The sequence below is a fragment of the Bubalus bubalis genome, chromosome 20 (genome assembly GCF_019923935.1).
Source record: "Bubalus bubalis isolate 160015118507 breed Murrah chromosome 20, NDDB_SH_1, whole genome shotgun sequence".
Lineage (NCBI taxonomy): Eukaryota > Metazoa > Chordata > Mammalia > Artiodactyla > Bovidae > Bubalus > Bubalus bubalis.
In genome coordinates this window covers 47,855,326-47,876,449 of record NC_059176.1, presented here as the reverse complement: position 1 = coordinate 47,876,449, position 21,124 = coordinate 47,855,326, and the positions used below count along the sequence as shown (strand labels likewise).

The following is a 21,124-nucleotide window of genomic DNA, read 5'->3' as shown; positions in this document are numbered from 1 at the left end:
CCTACCAGGCTCCTCCATCCATGGGATTTTCACCATTACCTTAGCTCCTAAAATAAAAAAGAAATCTCAGGTTTGGTTCATTTTGTTTTTCTTCTCACTAATCCTCTCCCTACTAATGCTATTTCTCTATCCTGTGTTGCAGACACTCCATTTTTTGAACCCCAGTGCATGACGTCACAGTTACTTTCAAGGTATCTTGAAAGCAAAATCTGTCATGTATTAACCATGTGCAGCATATTAACCATTCCAGCAACTGAAGTTTGATCAATATACCACTAATACATTTACAAGTCCAAACACAAATGTTTTACATGTAACATGCCCTAACAAGTTATCTTTGAATTAAAAATCTAGCAGCTCCTTTTTTTGAGCTACAATGTATATTAGATAGATTCACCATTTTTTAACCATTTTACAGAATGGAGTTCAGTGGTTTTTAGTATATTCACAATGTTGTGCAACCACCATGACTATCTAATTCCAAAAAATTTCCACCACCCAGAAGGAACCCTACACCCATGAAGCAGTCACTCCCCATCGAGCAGCTCTTCTGGAATGATTTATTCAACTGGTTACAAATCTTAATCACATTACAGTCTAGTCCACATGTACCCAATCTGCAGAAGCATCACAAGACAAACTCTCAAATGCCTTACTGAAATCTAGACATTACTCTGCTTCTCTGACTCACTAATCTGGGGACCCTGTCCAAAAGGCAATGATGTCATGGTGACAGGGCCTTTCTCAGGAAGTCCTGGTTGACTCCTAAGGATCCCTTCATTTCTTACCATAAGCCATATATACATGCTTAGTCTCTCAGTCGTGTTTGACTCTTTGCAACCCCATAGACTGTAGCCTGCCAAGCACCTCTGTTCATGGGATTTCCCAGGCAAGAATACTAGAGTGGATAGTCATTCCCTTCTCCGGGGGATCTTCCTGACCCAGGGATCGAACCCGAGTCTCCTGCACTGCAGGCAGATTCTTTACTGTCTGAGCCACCAGGGAAGCCCTCTCCGACACATGACAGAACATATGCGATGGACCTTAGCCAGAGACTAGTTCACTAGACTAGCATTTGTGGTATCTTCTCCTTTTTAATAACTAGTACATTTGCAGTCCCCCATTTTCAAAAGCCACACTCCTGTTCTTCACAATGTCACCAGGTGACAGTTCAATAACTGTGCCTACCCAATTCGTACTTTAATGGCTTTAGTTTAAGCTCCATAAATCAAGAACATGAGAACTCAATGAAGGAAGTGAAGAAACTACAGACAAAACATAAAACAGTTAAGAAGTGACCATCAACAGGTCTTGAATTCTTAATTTAAATAGGCCCTTGAATCCATTATTCTGAGAGAGAACACTGTTTCCCAAACAACTAGTCCTAAGAAAGACAATCTGTGAGGAAAGAATCTGATAGTAAACTAGCTTGGAGGAATATTGCCTACATGATCCTCGCCCTTGAAGATTCAGAATTTACAGCCCATGATAGTCTAACAGTCCACTAGTTACATAATCTGTTTAACTTGGTTTATTACAGTATTTCTGAAACATACCTGACCACTAAACCCTTTCCTCTTTAATGTCACATTAACAGAATACACCTCAAAATAGTGATACAGAGGTTAGCTACACAGTTTTCAAAAGTTCCTCAAAACTGTACTCTCCTTTAACACAAAGAATAAATGGTGAGTTTGACAAGTTGATTCATACCTTCACAGTATACATGTCAAAGCTGTCCATCCAAAACCTGTTTTCTCAAGACCAATTTCATTACACTATTAACCTTTTTAACATAATACAACTTGCTTGAATACTCTCTGGAAACTTCTAGCTAATTTTTCCAAGAGGATACTTAAGCCATATGTTGCAAAATTCTCAAAAGTTGAAATGCTTTATTCTGAAAAAAAAAAGAAAAGTTAAATCTCAATTCATAGACTAAAGAGTTTGGCAAATTCCAAAGCACATTTCATAAGAGAGCCATTCCTGGTACTCAACATCTAAGACTGGGATCCCCAGCACTGGGACCACGGACTGGCACTGGTCTGCAGCCTGTTAGGAGATGAGCAGCTGGCAAGCGCATGAAGCTTCATCTGTATTTACAGCCACTCCCCATTGCTTGTATCACCATCTAAGTTCCACCTCCTATCAGATTAGCATCAGCAGTAGATTCTCATCAGAGTGCCAACGCTGCTGTGCTTGAATCAGCCCAAACCACCCCCTCTAATCCGCATCCGTGGGACAGATCCAGGGGCCGGTGCCAAAAAGGCTGGGGACGGCTGATTTAAGATACTATCCAAATACCATCTAGAGAGAAAGAGTTTTACCTCACTCTTTACACCAAAATAAATTCTAAATGGATCAAAGGGTCAAATGTTAAAATTCTTTACATCCTAAAAATACTTGAAGAAAGCCTGGGGGAATATTTTTGTATAGAGAAGGACTAAAGAATCCCTTTAAAAATGATACAAAGCCATAAAGCTAAAAAATAAAAGCTTAGTAAAACCAAATATGTTTTAAAAATTCTTTATTTTAAACACCTTAAAATTGAGAGTTAAAAGACAGCATCCAAAGGGTTGACCTCCTCAATATAAAAAGAGCTCTTACATCAATAAGAGCAATAACACACTAGAAAAATGAGCAGGACTTCCCTGATGGTCCAGTGGGTGAGAATCTGCCTGCCAATACAGGGGGCACAGGTTCAATCCCTGGCCCAGGAAGATTCCACAAGCCTCAGAGCAACGAAGTCGGTGCACCCTCCCTCTATGGCCCTCGAGCCACAACTACCGAAGCCCAAGCGTCTAGAGCCTGTGCTCTGCAGCAAGAGAAGTCCCCGAAGTGAGAAGCCTACGCACAACTCGAGAGTAGCCCCTGCTCTCCACAACTAGAGAATACCTGTGTGCAGCAGGGAAGACCCAGTGCAGCCAAAAATAAACAAATAAAAATCAAGGGTTTAAAAAAGAAGAAAGAAAAACGAGCAAAGAATTCTGCCAAAACAGTTCACAGAAAAGGAAACAGAAAGGCTTTTAAACACATGTAAAGATGCTCAGCTTCACTCAGAGTAAGGCAGTCTGGAAAAGAAACTGCAATTACAACACCACGTTCAACTATGAAATTCGTAACTATGAGAACAAACAAACAAAAAGTACTCTAGGTTAGTGAAATCATAGGGAAAGCAGTCTTCTGATATATCACTGATGTACATATAGTCTGGTACAACCTCCAGAGAGAGCAAACTGACAGTATTTGTCTGTATAGTCAAAACTATGGTTTTTTCCAGTAGTCATTTACAGATGTGTTCAGATCAGATCAGATCAGTCGCTCAGTCGTGTCCAACTCTTTGCAACCCCATGAATCGCAGCACACCAGGCCTCCCTGTCCATCACCACCTCCCGGAGTTCACTCAGACTCACGTCCATCGAGTCAGTGATGCCATCCAGCCATCTCATCTCTGTCGCCCCCTTCTCCTCTTGCCCCCAGTCCCTCCCAGCGTGTTAGCTGGACCATAAAGAAGGCTGAGCACCAAAGAATTAATGCTTTCAAACTGTGGTGTTGGAGAAGACTCTTGAGAGTCCCTTGGACTGCAAGGAGATCCAACCAGTCAAACCTAAAGGAAATCAACCCTGAATATTCATTGAAAGGACTGATGCTGAAGCTGAAGCTCCAATACTGTGGCCACCTAATTCCAAGAGCTGATTCACTGAAAAAGACCCTGATGTTGGAAAAGACTGAAGGCAGGAGGAGAAGGGGATGACAGAGGATAAGATGGTTGGATGGCATCACCGACTCAATGGACATGAGTTTGGGAAAACTCTGGGAGATGGTGAAAGACAGGGAAGCCTGGCATGCTGTAGTCCATGGGGTCACAGAGTCAGACACGACTGAGCAACTGAACAACAACAAAATGTGGATATTCCCACTGACTTAGAAATTCTACTTTTAGTATATAATATAACTAATGCAGTACTTCAACTAATGTGTTGGGGCTTCCCTGGTGGCTAAGTGGTAAAGAATCTACCTCCCAAGAAGGAGCCTCAAGTTCGATCCCTAGGTCAGGAAGATCCCCTGGATGAGGAAATGGCAACCCACTCCAGTATTCTTGCCTGAGAAATTCCATGGACAGAAGAGCCTGGCGGGCTACAGTCCAAGGGGTCACAAAAGAGACACGGCTTAGTGACTAAAAACAAAAAAACAAACTAATTTGGTTTAGATCATAGATTTGGGCCTAGAGTCAAACTCCATCAGCATCTTGCAGGTGTATTGTTTCCTATCTTAAGCAACTGTTAATGAAGGAAAGAGGAAATTAAATAGCATGGGATAGCATTGGGCTGGGGGAGGGGGGTTATTTGCCTGTAAATGATCATTGTCTTGGAGAAGGCAATGGCACCCCACTCCAGTACTCTTGCCTGGAAAATCCCATGGAAGGAGGAGCCTGGTAGGCTGCAGTCCATGGGGTCGCTAAGAGTCAGATACAACTGAGAGACTTCATTTTCACTTTTCACTTTCATGCATTGGAGAAGGAAATGGCAACCCACTCCAGTGTTCTTGCCTGGAGAATCCCAGGGACGGAGGAGCCTGGTGGGCTGCCGTCTATGGGGTCGCACAGAGTTGGACATGAGTGAAGCGACTTAGCAGCAGCAGCAGATCATTGTCTTTAAAAATAAAGAATCACTTGCAAGAGATCAAAAGTGGATATGTGCATGCTCATCGTGTCCGACTCTTTGCGACACCATGCACTACGGCCCTCCAGGCTCCTCTGTCCATGGAATTCTCCAGGCATTAATACTGGAGTGGGCTGCCATTTCCTCCTCCAGGGGATCTTCCCAACCCAGGGATCAAACCCGCATGTCCTGCACTGCAGGCAGATTCTTTACTGTTGAGCCATCAGTAAAGCCCAGGAGACAGGAGACCAAAGGAAGGATTATCTTTGTAAATCAGTTAGGCAATGAGAGTAGCTTAAATATGGGAAGTGGCAGTGAGGATGGGGTGCGATGACAGAAATAGATGGTGTGTGGGTGTGTGTGCACTCATGTCTGCACATGTACGTATTAAAACAACACTAAAAAACTGCATCAATTAGACCTGAAAGGTGACAGGAAAAAAAAATGTAATTTCTAGGTTTGCCTAACTGAATGTCTAGTAGAGCTGGCAAGTGAGGTTGAGAAAGAAGATAAACTGGAATAGGGATGATTATAAATTCATCTTTGTAAATTCTTGGTTTGGATTTTTTTCTTTTTAATATCCATGGAGAGGTATGAGTCCACAATTCCTTATTCCAATATTTAAAATTCAAGGTTCCTTGAAAATCAAATGATTTGTTCTCATCAATCTTTAGCAACTTGTTTGGCAATAAAGCAATCTAAAACAAAACCAAAAATAAAGACATTCCACTTTTAGAAACTCATCCTACAACACTCATAAGCGCAAGATGGCAGCCATACAAAGCTGCTAACTACACCACTACTGATAAGAGTAAAAGCTGGGAGGGATACGCCCACTGACAGGTTAAATCCATAGCCTGAAAAACCATGCAACTGTCAAGGGGGAAAAAAATGAAGCAGTATAATGTATTCACGAAGAATATGTTAAGATGCAAAGAAGAAAGTATAGTGTTATCACTTCTACACAAGGAAACAAAAGAGATTTGCACATACAGAGAAGATCCGGGTGCCTGGGAAACAAGACTAGGCAGGCAGACTTTTTTTTCTTTACTGAATATCCTAGCAGGGCTTCTGAATTAAGTATCATGTCTCTATATTACCCGTTTTTTAAATGATTAATAATAAAAGTTTAATTTTAAAAAGTTAAAGATCAAATTTGCCAACACCTTTGTGGGTATTCTTGAGTTTTTAAAGGAAAACCCCCAAAGTCAAGCCACTGTCTAGCACAAGCTCGTCAAATTAGCAGTGACTAAGAAGCACTGTCCAAAGAAACAACATAGTGATAAGTCTTCGGGGCAGGAAAACATTGTGCTGTGATAGCCATGTAAGAGATAAGTAACTTTTGTCTCCTTTTAGCTGTTTTAAACTTTATCTGAGATGTATGTTATTTGTAATAAAATGATCTGCTACACCATGAGATTTTTTTCAATTTTTCTTTTTTTTTTTTGGCTGCTTCATTCGCTTACCAGATCTTAGCTGTCCCACCAGGGACTGGACCCTCGCTCCTGGTAGTGAAAGCATGAAGTCCCAAGCACTGGACCACCAGGGAATTCCCTTAAATTTTATTTTTATACCATTTTCCTATTTTTAATGATCATAGGGTTTTTTTCCTTTCAGGTTTTCTAAACGTGCACCATTCCCTCTTTTTATACTTGAGTTCCTCTGCTTCAATTTTAGAAACACTAATTATGCCATTTCAAGGAAATAATCTTAGTTTTTTATGTTGCTGATTAATGATCCCTAGTAAAAGGCTGATGCTTTCTACCTTATGGATAAACACCTATCACAACAATAGTATTTCCTTCTACTGCAAAAGCCTCACAATTTTTCTTAAAGCCAGAGTCGTCTGAGTCCCCAGACTTCTAGCCTGACAGAAGCCAAGCCCTGGGCTGGCAGCCACCTCTCTGACGCTCCTTCTGCTTCTCATTAGGATTTCCAGTGAGTCAACAGGAAGGTATTCGGAGTAAGGAAGAAATAGAGGCCTGGAGACAGGCCTTTCCTCCACCCACAACACCAAAAAATACAATTCTTGCCAAACTGTCCAAGGCAATTTCCAATGCCACTCCTGTCTGCATGAGGTCACTATTGAAAAAATAAGTAACTGGGAAGGAGGGAAAGCCTTTCTGAGCTGAACTGAGAAGACGTGCCAGGTTAGGAAGAAGAAAATTAACCAGGCCCCCTCTCTAGTCTCCCCAGAGTTGCTGTATGTAACCATGGGACCTCTACTGTGTCCATTTCCAATCCCGGGAGGCCATCTTAGTGAGTAGGCGTTAGGTCAAAAAAGTTAAACAGACGCAAATTTATCACAGACCAGTTATGTCTCTTTGTTGTTGTTATTGTTGTTGTTTATAGTCACTCAGTGGTGTCTGACTCTTTGCAACCCCATGGACGGCAGCCCACCAGGCTCCTCTGTCCATGGATTCTCCAGGCAAGAATACTAGAGTGGGTTGCCATTTCCTCCTCCAGGGCATTTTCCTCACTCATGGATCAAACTTGAGTCTCCTGAATTGGCAGGCAGATACTCTTCACCACTGAGCCTCCAGGGAAGTCCCAAGTTATGTTTCTAGACCCCTGTAAAAAATCACTTAACTTAATGTTCACTGCATTCCTTATAAGCATGCAGGCACACATTTCTCCTCAATCAACAGCCAGCAGTTACTCATGTATGCCTATCACTATCTTTAGCTTTGCAGTGAATAAGAAAAAGTATATTAGGCAGAGTCCGACAATTTGTTAGATGCAAGAATACATGAGACAAATACAGAGACCACCTATATGAAGCAGGTAAGAGAGACTCTGCAGTGAGAAGCAAGAAACAGCTCACATTCCCTCACCCACCTGACGCCAAGCCAGCTGTTTAGTGCCTGGGAACCAGCTGACGGAACTGTGGACCTAAACACGGCCCCTTCAGTAGAGGCTGACAGCGGCAGCGACAGTGCCACACAGAAGCGGGCTTGAGTCCCACAGACAGTTACGTGACCTTGAAATATGTGATACCAACTTATTTTTGTCCCTTTTTAAAATAAAAACATGCCTATCTCACTGTAATGTTGTATGCAAGGAGATCAAACCAATCAATCCTAAAGGAAATCAACCCTGAACATTCATTGAAAGGACTGATGCTGAAGCTCCAATACTTTGGCCACCTGATGCAGAGAGTCAACTCACTGGAAAAGATCCTGATGCTGGGGAAGATTGAAGGCAAAAGGAAAAGAGGGTGGCAGAAGATGAGATGGTTAGATGGCATCACTGACTCCATGGACATGAATTTGAGCAAACTCTGGGAGATAGTGAAAGACAGGGGAGCCTGGCATGCTGTAGTCCATGGGGTCGCAGAGAACTGGAGACGACTTAGCATCTGAACACACAACACACCATCATTCTGCTTAATTACTGGTAACTACTGTTGCTGGCATTAGATTTTGAAGCACAAATGGTACGGAAGTGAGAGACTGGACCAGGGAAGAGCAAAGGCTTTGGAGTCCTCGCCAAGCCTGGAATCTGGATCTATCACTTAAAGAGATGGTGAGTCAAGCTCTCTGTGCTTTGCTTTCTTTTCTGTTAAATGTAGATAAGAATAAGCACCTCACTTCAAGCACAGCTAATTAGACAACACATATGAAGTGCTTAGCATAGTACCCAGTACATGATTAAGTGCTCAATAAATGGTACTGATAATGATGAGGAGGAGGAGGCAGGTGGGGAGAAACTGACCTCAGGGCAAACAGGACTGTTGCATATCATGCTGTCCATGCAAACTGCAGGGTTGGTTTTTGGCTAGGGGGTGTGGGGGTTGTTTTGCTACCTCTTAGCTGATGTAAGGGTATCTGAAGTATTAAAGTTTCTATAATAAAACACTGAAAAAAATTAATTCTTCCTATCACACAATTAAAAGAAAAAAATTTTAAACATTCAGATTTAAGCAAGTAGATTTCCCTTCAAATAAACCCTTTAACCAGATTTTTTCATTTATATGTTTAAGATTTTTTGATTCACACATAGTCAAAGTACAGGGATCAATGAGATTATGAGAAGGTCTTTCAGAAGAAAAAGCAAATGGCAGGGTCCTTTTTCGATCAGGTAGGCAATAGGACCTCTGCATTCATGTGGCACTTCACTCAGCTTGCTCAGATACAGTCTCTAGGCAACCAAGTCCCAACTTAAACAAACAACCCCAGTCGCATGAATCACTTCCGGATGGTCTCACTTTGCCTACCAGCACTTTCTTACACAAATACTTCCTGTGAAAGGGTTTACTTAGCAGCCCCAGATAGAAACAGCCATGCAACCATCAAATACCGCATGGTTTAAAAATGTTCGAAACAGGTCCTTCTACCATCAGGTATCCCCAAACTGCTAAACTGTGAAACAGAAGGAATCATGCAGAAATTAGAGACAGAGTATCATGCAAAGCCAGAAAATCACATTCCTAGAACATGCCAACTTCGGCCTTCAAGTATATTTTTACTATTTCTTAAATTGGGAACATCAAGACATATGAACAATTGCTGCTTTGACATCTAAGGCCAGAAGAAATATATCAGATGAGGTCAAACTAATGGACCAAGACTTAGCCCAACCAGACTTTCCTAACCTTGACTGGCGGACAAACCTGTTAACACCAATTTCCTGTGGTCAGATCCACTCCAACACTTACTGAAAATAAGGGGAACTGGTAAAGTAACCAACTCTCTTGGTTACAAACTCCTTTTTTCCACCTGAAAAGGATCCTAAATCACACTATTTAGTGATATATACAGGATCCTTTTCAGGTGGAAAGAAGGATTTTGTAGCCAAATCAGAGACCTTTTGACCTATTAACAACAGTAGAGAGGGAAAAGAAGTTAATAGGCCAAAATGAACACTGCAACAGGACAAAACAACCACCATTAACAGACTCAAAGAGGAAAAATCAAGATGGCAGAAAACCAAGTTAGTGAAACAGAAAATTTAAACAAACAAGATCAGCCACAAGACATTGAGATATCTAACCTACCAGCAGGCACCCCTAAGAAAGACTACTAAATTAGAACCAATTATTAAAGGTATAACAATTTCCAAGTGCAAAAATAAACAAAAAAGATATGAAGATATAAATCGAGGAGAGTTTCCACATTTATAGGCAAAATTACTAAGCTGGTATCAACTGTAATATGTAACATGAGGACACTTTGTAAGAAACAAGAACTTTACAAGTTTCAAATTGTGAAAAAGTATTTTTAAAATTTTACTTGTCTTAGAGCTAAAAATCAAGCTAGCTTCAAATGTTGTTTCTAAATAACAAATACAAAAAATGAAGTTATACATTTCTCTAAGAAAAATGAAATACAGTTCACCATAACAGAATAATAAGCCTAGAAAGAGAACTATATGTAATTCAATATCTGACATAGTAGATATCAATCCCTAATACATAGTAGAAAGATTATTTTTAAATAATATCAGAATGATTTAGAAACAGGAAATTTAAAGACTCAGATGCTTAAAAAAATTAAATCACTAAATCATAGAAAAGCTAACAGAAAACTTCAGATTTTAGCAAAGCCTTACAGAAATTAAACTAGATACAAGAAATTGCAAAAAGATTAACACTTAAACTACATAAAATTTAAAAATTCCATACAGTGAAAAAATAAAATGGAAAATCAAGAGAAAATATAGCAATACAACAGGCTGATACCCATAAGAAAGCTTCTAAAAATCAACAATATAACTCAAGAAAACAGACAAACGCCATTGTCTATTTTGCCATTGATAATTTGCATAATAAAATAAACAGTAAACAAACATATGGGAAAACATTTAATCTTTTCAGAAATCAAGGCAATATAACTTTGGAATAAATCTAAATAAACTACAGACATCGTGTACCCAATGAAAATCATAATTAAGATGACAATTACAAATTCTAAATTTCTTTACTGTCTGAGCCACCAAGGAAGCCCAAAATTTGTGATTACCACTACCTAAAAATTATATACTTGGACACTTTTTCCTTTTTCTTTCTTCTTTTTTCAATCAAGAGATTGAACCTGGGCCCTCCTCAGTAAAAGTGCAGAGTCCTAACCACTGGACCACCAGGGAATTCCCAGTTTTTCCTTTTTCTTAATCCATTCCTTTTTCATTATAAAATTCATGATCATTGTAAAAAGCATTTTGCTGCTGCTGCTGCTGCTAAGTCGCTTCAGTAGTGTCCAACTCTGTGCGACCCCATAGGCAGCAGCCCACCAGGCTCCCCCGTCCCTGGGATTCTCCAGGCAAGAACACTGGAGTGGGTTGCCATTTCCCTCTCCAATGCATGAAAGTGAAAAGTGAAAGTGAAGTCGCTCAGTTGTATCCGACTCTTAGTGACCCCATGGACTGCAGCCTACCAGGCTCCTCCGTTCATGGAATTTTCCAGGCAAGAGTACTGGAGTGGGTTGCCATTGCCTTCAAAAAGCATTTTAAGTACATGGAAAAGCATTATGTAAAAAGGAAAAGTCTTCTCACACCCTCCAATACCTAGAGGTATCCTCTTGTTCTTTCAGACAACAGCTTAAGAATGAAGCGAAAAAACTAGAGCTCCCAACCTAGAGAATCTTGAAAGTACCCAGAAAATTCCCCAGAAAAGTTTATGAATGCCTCTTCGTCTTCATATTAAATCTGCTTTCCCCAAGGACCAGGATAAAGAATACGTTTATTGAGTGTCTACTGTACTTCAGACACAGTGCCAGGCACTTAACACTCACCTCAGCTCCCTAAAGTGCACATCATTCTGCAAAGTACAAACTTGGGCTCTTCCCCCTAAGGTTAAGAAACTTGCAAGACCAGAATTAGACTCACACCTGCCAAAACTGAAAGTCCTCATTCTTTACACTTTGAGTATTTCAACAGTCAAGATTTTCAAAGATGTTTTATTCAGGCTTTTAAAATTTGTTTTACTTAATTATAAGTATTATGAGACTATGGTCATATGACTTTTCTTAGTAATCACAGCAGCTAATAACTAGTAGACTGCCTAATTTATACCAGATTACTGTCTATATTTTTCACATTGTAAATTTACTAAATGGCTCAGCTACACTGTAGGCGAGGTTTATGTGGCCAAGCTGGGAACATATCTGCCAATTTGTAACACTGTAATAATAAGAAAAAACACTCATAGTTTGAATCAGTTTTATCACTTTTAAACAGCAACCCACTTCTTACCATGGAGTCTTTCCAAGGCAGTTGCACTAGGTAAATTTCAGAAAAAATGAGACTTTCATCTATGGATCCCGCCCCATACTTCTCCTTGATAATCATAAACACATGAATGCATCCAGCTTGTACTTCGAAAGTACCACTACAAAGCTACATTTATTGTGGCCCCTTAGTCACACTGGGCCTCATCAAACAATTAAATTTGTTTTCTCATCTGTGAAAGGAGAGCTTGGGTCAATCTAAAAATGACCCTCCCCAATCTCTAAGTGATATGCCTACCTAAGGGAATTCTCCAAGCTGGTGGGCAAGCTTCTAGTTAAACATCTTTAATTTCTCTTTTCATGATGGCAGTGTACCAGCCTAGATACATCTAGATGTAACTGGAATTCTGACCCCACTTACAGGAAAGGAGATCTGGAAAATATTCAATGCCAGAAACAAAGGCATACATACGTACAAAAGAGAATTTGTTCTCAAGTACCAATTTCTTTGCAAGATACTTTTTCAACGCCCCTAAATTACAGAAGGTAAAGTGCTTCTATTTAGTGTTACACTCTTGTTAACATCACATGGTTTTTGACAGTCTCCAACCAGCCACAGCCTTCACTTTCCCCGATTTGGGGGAACGGGTGGCGGTGGGGGGAGGGGAGGAGTTGCTCTGCTCCCTGACTTGAGCAAGAGGAAGGAGACCCATGACAGGCTCAGAAGGGCGTATGGGCAAGCATCTGAAAGAAGGAGTCCTAAACTGTCAAACTTGTGGAAATGCTGGAATAAACCTTCTTCCTGTGACCTTAAACCTAACTGGATCTCCTCCCATTTTTAGTCCTACTCACTCCTTCTCCTGCCCTGCAGACTGTTACATTCCCTTCTCAGTTCTTTTCACCTGAACCTTCTGATCTTTCTACTACTGAACACTTACCATATCTCATATATTTAAACCTCACCTCCTTCAACTGAGTGAAAAATGCTCTTCATCTCTACTGTACAGCTGCTGCTTAGCCAAAACAAATGTAAAGCCCAATCAGAATAGGCAATAAGATAAAAATGAGCCCATATTTAAGCATAAATACAGAATGTAAGAAGTCTCACTTAATAAAAAGCCCTTGGTCTACTCTGTAGCCCTCAGCATAAAACTTGATGACACTGCATTAGAACAGGAACTTAATTTCTGTATTGAAACTAGAGTAAAGCAGAATCTCTGTACTTTCTATTTCCCAACCACTCCCAGAATGTACACTTTTAAAGGAGAATCACTCCTAAATTTTCCCACTTACCCTTTCAGGTTAAACTCACAACACGCTCTCACTTATTCTCTACACACACACTCACTCACACTCCCTGCCTGCACTCCCTGTTTATATGCTCTCTCCCTCCACACACTCTCCTCTCTTCCCACAACAGAGCTGTGGCAGGTACAGGAGAAAGCACAGCGCCCTGGGATACACAATGGGGCCACTGTGCTATAAGGTGGGGCTATTAGTGGGAGGAGAGCAGTATTATAAACAGAACTAAAGAGGGGGAACTTTTCTCCCCTGGATCTCTCTGATCTTTCTTCCTGGCCTTGGAGTGGGTGTAAATTCCAGACCTTGGGACTCCTCCAAACTGGGAGGGGTAGAGGTTATGAAGGAAACAGGATGGGGCCAATCCAGAGGCAAAAAGGACTCGTGCCAGAGGAGCCTGGGCAGCACACAAGGTACATACACCCCAGCTCACCAGGGTAGGAGACACGACTGGCGGCTGAAGCCGCAGCTAATAAGCAAGAGCATGTGATCTGTCTGCGGTACACCTCGGACACTCCAGGGGTGGCAGCAGCCTCGACGGGTGGCCAGGAGGTATCCCAGTCTCCTTTTCTCAGTACGACATCCCCAGGCTTCTTGTCCTAGCCCTCTCTAGGTGTAGTCTAAAGAGGTGCTTCTGAAGTTGATAATCTAATCAAAGCTTTAAACAAACAACAAAAGCTACTGCATCCAGATCTTCTGTAACTGCCTCCATAAATTAAACCAGGCACATTTCCTCGATGTGGGGCCAAAGCGCAGAGTGTACAAGGATAAAAAGCCACTATTATGCTTTCCCCTATAGCCAAAAGCATGAAAAAATCAAGACTGTCTCAAATGTCTCACCGCCTTAGTCACTCCCTAAGTATGCAGAAGCACCCAACTGAAAAACGTCCCAGGGGATCATGGCCCCTGGATGGATTTTAAAGGAAATGGGATCCTTTTTTATCCTAGGAAAATGAAAAAAAAAAACAAACACCTGCCAGAAAAGAACATGCTCTGAAGTAGAGGGAAATGACATGCCTTCCTAATGCAGCACTTGAAGAAGGAAATGTGATAAAGAACACCATCCTAGTCAGGCTATCATAATCTAGTGTAAGGGAGAATTCTAAAATGTGATTTTCGATCTCATTTCTCTACTAGGGGGGACCATGATAACCATTTTGCTGTTGTTGTTTAGTCACTAGGTCATGTTCAACTCTTTGCGATCACATGGACTGTAGCCAGCCAGTCTCCTCCGTCCATGGGATTCTCCAGGCAAGAATACTGGAGTGCGTTGCCATTTCCTTCTCCAGAGGGATCTTCCTGAGCCAGGGATTGAACCTGCGTCTCCTGCATTGGCAGTTGGGTTCTTTACCACTGAGTCACCTGGGAAGCCCAATCAGAACCATCAGGAGTTTTTAAAATATATAGGTATCTGGACCTTTTAGCCCAGATCTACTGAACCAGAATCTCTGTGGTAAAGTTCAAAGAGCCACATTTTTTAAGCCCCCCTGACAATTCTAATGTACACAGCTGGTTAGAAACCACCATTTAAAATGATGGAAACTGTTCTTCAATAAAGAAAACTACACATGACCATGGACATTCAGACCTCAGTTTCCTTACTGAAATGAGATGGCTGAACTAGATAAGCTGAACTGAGGACTTCCCTGGGCAGTTCAGTGGTTAGGACTCCAAGCTTTCACTGCCAAGGGTGCAATTTTGATCCCTCATCAGGGAACCAAGATCACACAAACCACAAGCATGGCCAGATTAAAAAATAATAATAGAACTGGATTAGTGGTCGCAAGGGAATGTTAACTAAAATACTCTTTTTTAAAAAGGGAATTTTACTGTGCAAATCCAATATTAAAAGCAGAAATGTCCTAGACAGGGGAAGGAAGATAGGTTGGGGCCCTTGTCTCACCCACAGGTCACCTCAACAAAGACACCAACCAAGTCTTCACAGAGCACAAGGTGGTCTTTCATATCAGCTACAGCTTTTAAATTCTTTACCTTCCAAAACTAGATCTAGTCCATAATTTGGGTAACAGAGGACTTAATGTTTTTTTTTTGTTCCTTACAAACTCTGCATGAGAAACATACCCCTTCCTAATAACATATTCACCTCCTTCCATTTAACCTTCCATTTAGAAAAATAAGTGTTATTACCATTCTCTCCACCTAAATCATCACTAATCCCCTCTCCCCCTCCCCAGTCTCATGCAAGGGCTTTAAGCTCAGAAAAGAAGCCCAGATTCAAGAGGATGCATCAAATGCATATTAGAGGTAACCCCAGGAATAGAAAGGAAGAGAATGGGACCAGGGAGGAACACAAAGGGGACTCCAACTGTGCCTTTTTAGACAAAGGGAAAAATGTGAAGGACTGACATTTGCTAGTTTTGGAATACATGATGTCTGGTGTATTGTTCTCTGGACTTTCCTGTAGTGTTTTAAGATTTTCAAAATTAAAAAGACAAAACAAGACAAAAAACTCTTGTTTATTAGCACCCTTCGAAACATCCTGGATTTTCATTGGACTTTAACCACAAAACCTCTCATTTTCCCTTGCTGGCCTTTTCCACCAAAGCTCACTTATAGGATACATGATCTGTAATTACATCTATCTACCTGCAATCTTGCAAAAAAAACCCAAAAACAAGCACCAGAACAAAAGAAATGAACCACTGATAGTAAATCGACACTCTAAGACCACAAGGTCTTGGAGCATCTGAAAATGGAAAACAGCAGTTGTACATTAACTTCACCAATAATGCACATGACACTGCCTTTGGTAAACAGTCTTTGAATATTGCCAAATGGATGGAGCTACACCCAGAGCACTACAGAGGGGAAAATGGACCCAATTCACATATAAAGCAAAATCAGTAAAGAACCAGTGAAACATTAAGGCCCAAAACTTGAAACCTTAAAAATGCTTTTCTCCCATATAGCTGGTAGTGCCCAAAACATGCACCATAAAACTGAACAACACAAACCTGGAAAATGTTCAGAATACATAAGTGCCCAATGGCATGACTTAGAGACTGAACAAAAGTGCACATCAGACTGTTTCATGATAAAACTACCATCAAGGCTACTTGCTCCTGTGAAAAAAATATCCTAGCTATACTTACTTATTCCTTCAAACGACCTGCCTCCCAGTCACACCTACAACATACTCAACAAGATCTTTATCTTTGTTCACACAGTATCAGCTCCTTTCTCCTAATCTTCTCTCCAGCCAATCTTTACCTCTTTGCTTCTTCCAAATGACAAAGGTATTCGTAGGCCACATTCTGACGTCTCCTCTCATCCATCTCCTCTGCAGTAAGTCTCTCATTATCCAGGACAGCTAAAACATGAAAGGAAGAATGTAAGTGCAAGAATCTGTAACCCTTCCTGAGCGATGAAAGAATGCCACAGCATCAAATTCCTGCTGGTCACCTGGAGAGTTAGGGTAATGTGTGGATAGCCAGGTGTACTATAATGACTTTCCTTAGATAGGAACCATTTTTCAACTGTTATACATTCATCTTAGTATCTATTTAAAAGTACAGTATTACGCTATTGTACTTTTAAATACAATAACATATTGTACAGTTGTTCAGTTGCTAAGTTGTCCCTCTTGCCCCTCTTTCAACCTCAGGGACTGTAGCCCGCCAGCCTCCTCTGTCCATGGGATTCTCCACGCAGTAATACTGAAGTGGGTTGCCATTTCCTTCTCCAGGGGATCTTCCTGACCCAGGGATCGAATCCATGTCTCCTACATTGGCAGGTGGATTCTTAACTGATGAGCAACTTGGGAAGCCCCCAATATTATGAACATGTACTATATGTACTATATGACTTGAGATTTTGGTCCAAATTTGTGCTGATCTATCTGCCAGACTCTCAATCCAGAGCACTTTGTGCTTTTTCACTTTTTTATTAATCACTAAAGCCAGCAGTCACTGAGACCTAAGTGGCAGTAATTGTACTGTGCATTTTACATGCATTCTCCCATGAAAGCCCCACAACAATCCTGTGATTATCAAATGATTTACAAATGAGGAAACTGAGGTTGGCTGATCTTTGCCCCAAGGCTAATAAATGATGGAGCCTATAGTCAAACCCAGGTGGTCTGTCTCAAAAGCCCCTAAGATTAACTTCAAAGCAACCTGCTTCCTTTATGGGCATCCAGGAAACAGAAAAAAATGCCTAAGTGCTGGGGTTGGCATTCAATGCCTTTCCCAATTTAGCCACAACTACTTTTGGTAACTCTTCCCCCCACACTACCGTGTACTCCACACAACTCAGGAGCCCACACACAGAGCGCTCTTCTCTTCCATAACTTGGTTCACACTCTTCCGCTTCACCCTCATGTCTTGCCCCACCCTGCCCTGTCAAACTGCACAGCATCCTGCAAGGCTCTGTTCAAATGTCCTATCTGTGTTCCTACTGCCTTCCCCAAACCCCTCCTCTTCATACACATTACCTTTTAAGCCTTGTTGGTTCACATGACACCTTTATCTCTATCCCTCCTTATTATCATTAGATAGTTACACCTGTCTGCCTCCCTAATTAAAACGTTCTTTGAAAGCAGGGTCTGGTCTTACTCAGCTTTAATGTCACAAATTTGACATAATACCTCGCACAGAACTGTCGAGTGAAATTAGCCTAAAACACTATTCTCAGAATATCAAATAAAATCGGAAACCTCAAGACTCCAAAAGGCCCTCCTTTGGCCAGCGGTAACTATTTCACCTGCAGTTCAGTGATGTCCCAGGACAGGGACAAAAAATGAGATTCGGAAAATGAGGAAGTCAGAGATATGTTTCTTTTTTTCTTTTTTGTGTCTTCACTTTTGAAATCCTGTCGAGGGAACTAAGGCCGAGAAAGCTGAAGTGACTTGCCCAGGGCCGCACCTCTCAGCTAGCCCGGGGCCGGGCAGGTCTGGACCCTGGATGTACCCGCAGGCAGCCCTCAGGCAGCGCCTTCCCGCGAAGCCCGAGCAGAGCCCGCGTCTCGGGGCTCCGGTTCCCGGGACACGCCCTGCACCGTCCTCCTGCCACCTCACCCTAGGCCGTCTCCCCAATCTCGGTCGAGCTGGGCGGCGGGAGGCGCTGGGTGGGGCCCTCCGGCCGCAGCGTCCGGGACCAGGCGTGGGGGCGGCTGGGGTCCTCCCCGCCGCCTCGGACACCGAGGGGGCGCGGGCTGGGGGCCTCGCCACCCGCCACCCCGTCACACCGGCTCTTCCGGGTCCGCACGGCCCACAGCCGCCCTGCCCCACCCGCCTGGCCAGCCCCCAGGGAAAACGGCGCCGGGGAGACGGCGAGCCCGCCCCGGGACCCCCGCGCCGCGGAGCCCACACTCACAGCCATAGTGCGGCCGAGCCACGCCCAGTCCGTCAACCTCGTCCGTGGAGGACATGGCGGCCAAGCCCTGGTCTCTGCTCAGGAAGCGGCGAGACCTTGGAGGCGCGGGCGGCGGCGGCGGCAGCTACTGCACAGTGCGCGGGCTGCCCAGGTCCCCGAGGCTCCGCCCTGCGCCGCCGGCCCCACCCGTGGGCCCCGCCCCAGCGTCCCCGCCCTGCCGCGCCGACCGGAGAGGGCGGAAGGAGGCGGGGCCTGTGCCTCCCGGCTCCGCCCCCGGCCCCTCCCTGCACCCAAAAAGCCCTCTGGAGGCGGAAGGAAGAAGGCGGAGCCTGCCCACCAACCCTTCTCGCAGGCAGCTCTTCTGGACGGAGAAGACCCGCCCCGGCCCTGGATCTTTGCCCTCTCCAGCCGCCGCCCGATCCGCGCCACTTATCAAAATGCCGCCAGTGTCTGTAGCCTGACACAAAAAACGTGGGCATCTTCCGTTCCCCTTCCCGCCTAACCAAACTCTTCTGCACCAAAGGGCTCAAGGAAGGCCTTCTTTGAAGTGGCCCAGTGTGTTCCTGTGGACACATGCAGGACCCAAACTGCCCTAAGGGGCCGCACATACTGGCAGTCGAGACAAGTCTCCCAGATTTCATCAGGTCTTCTCCCAGATTCGCCAGCTGTCGCCGGAGTTGAACTGCTTAACCCCTCCAGTATCTGAGAAGTGCATGCTAAAGCTGGAGAGTTGTGTTTGTCCAGATTTCCTTCCCTCTAGATTCATTGCCACTGTTTTTTGCAAGTTCTTCCTTTTAGGGGACTCTTTACCTTTTTAGGAGTGCCTCCTCTCCTTTCAACTTGTGGCCTGCCCTTAAAATATTGGTATGCAACGGAATTCTGTCCTCAGCCCTCTTCCGTTTTTTTCCTTGCCCACTTTTTTCTGAATAACTTTATGCACGTTCACCTTAAATTGCTGAAGAGTCGTAAATATGTATCTCAGACCAGACTTCTTAGAAGCCCCAGTTCAGTATTTTTGGCTGTGTAATGGACATTTTAACCTATGAATCCCGCAGACACTTTAACGGGTTGAACCCTGACCCTGCTCCTGTTATAATCCCTATTGTGTAGGCTCAGTCTTGTCCGACTCTTTGTGACCCTATGGACTGTAGCCTACCAGGTTCCTCTGTCCATGGAATTCTCCAGGCAAAAATACTGGAGTGAGTTTCCATTTCCTCCTCCAGGGGATCTTCCCCACCCAGGATCCTAGGAGGCATCTCCTACATTGGCAGGATTAGGCACTGTTAATTGACAAAAAGTCTGATATAGGATAACTCTAAGATTAAGATTATCTGGATTTATGAAATATAATTTAAAAATCCAGTCCCAAGGACTCAACCTCTCTTTTTGGAAGACTTATTGAAAATATTAACTATTTGGGTGCCTGATTTAAAAGATAAATCTAGTATAAAGAAAAAAAAAAAGTATAAAAAAAAAAAAAATCTAGTCCACAGTGGGGCTCCTGCTTGAAATCCAGCCAGCAGCTCTGGACACTATCACAAGCTCTGGTAGCTGTTGTGACCTTCCATTAAGAGAACTCATGCTCTGAACACAGGTATGCTTTAGTTTAAATACACATTACAATTTAGTTCTGAAATCTGAGGACACAATCCACAAAATAAAATCACAATAGTTTTTTCTTCTCTTATAACGATCCAGTATATAACTCCTCGGTATTAAACTACCTTTCCAGACAGATAGGAATTATATTTGCAAAAACACAGAACGAAATTGCTCAGGATGTTGAAAACTCATATTTGAAAAGGGTTCACAATATTACATCTAAGTTTCACAGAAGATCCCAGTGATCACTGGGAAATCTACTACAGTCCAGTTTTTCCAGCCCTAGCAGATCCAAACTTCAGGGAATAACCGCTATTAGCAGTGCTCAGTTCACAGTTAGGACACACCAGGCTCCTTGCCTCATGTCTTATGTGCAGTTGGTATTATTTCTGAAGTGTCTTGCTTTTGTCTCTGTCTCCACTGTGATTACATCATCTCTGTTCTCCACTCTGCCAGCCAAGTCCCTGCAGTGACTTGCTTATTCTTTCTAAACTACAAATGCGGTTGTATTCTTCCTTATTATGGTCTTGTCCTAATACTTTCTTCAGGATATGGCTCAAGTTCCTTAGCATGCCAAATAAGCCACTTTACAACCTGACTCCAGGCTTTTTGCTGTAGCAACTTTCATTTTACCCATTCTTCCTTTAAAACATTAAAGTGAGATACTTGATAACCTCTAAGTATAGAACACCTCCATTAAAAAAAAAAATGGCCAAAGGTTTAATTTGTTACAAATTCAGAAATTAGTTCTCTTTCAAGCTTTTCAAAACAAAATTACTTTTTTAAAAGATGTTTTTGATGTGGACTATTTTTAAAGTCTTTATTAAATTTGTTACAGTATTACTTCTGTTTTATGTTTGGCTTTTTTTTTTTTTTTGCCCCGAGCCATACAGGATCTTAGCTCCCCCATTAGGGATGGATCCTACACCCTCTGCATTGGAAGAAGTCTCAATCACTGGACCACCAGGGAAGTTTTGAACCATACAGTTCCAACAGGTATTAAATATTTAAGCTCATATCTCACTGAGTGTCAAATATCTAAAATAGCTTTATCTAATTGTCACAA

The 21,124-nt window shown here is 42.5% G+C and overlaps 1 protein-coding gene across 1 annotated transcript in view; it reads right to left on the bottom strand.

Moving 5' to 3' along the window:
• Positions 1-18,617, bottom strand: part of IQGAP1 (IQ motif containing GTPase activating protein 1) — a 107,096-nt gene extending 88,479 nt beyond the window's left edge. Inside the window, exons 1-2 of the mRNA XM_006058277.3 lie at positions 18,457-18,617; positions 16,355-16,454 (exon numbers count right to left, since the gene is read on the bottom strand). Coding sequence (XP_006058339.1) covers positions 16,355-16,454; positions 18,457-18,511 — 155 coding nt within the window. The 5' untranslated portion in view covers positions 18,512-18,617. The remainder of the gene's footprint in view (positions 1-16,354; positions 16,455-18,456) is intronic.
• Positions 18,618-21,124: the final 2,507 nt, after the last annotated feature.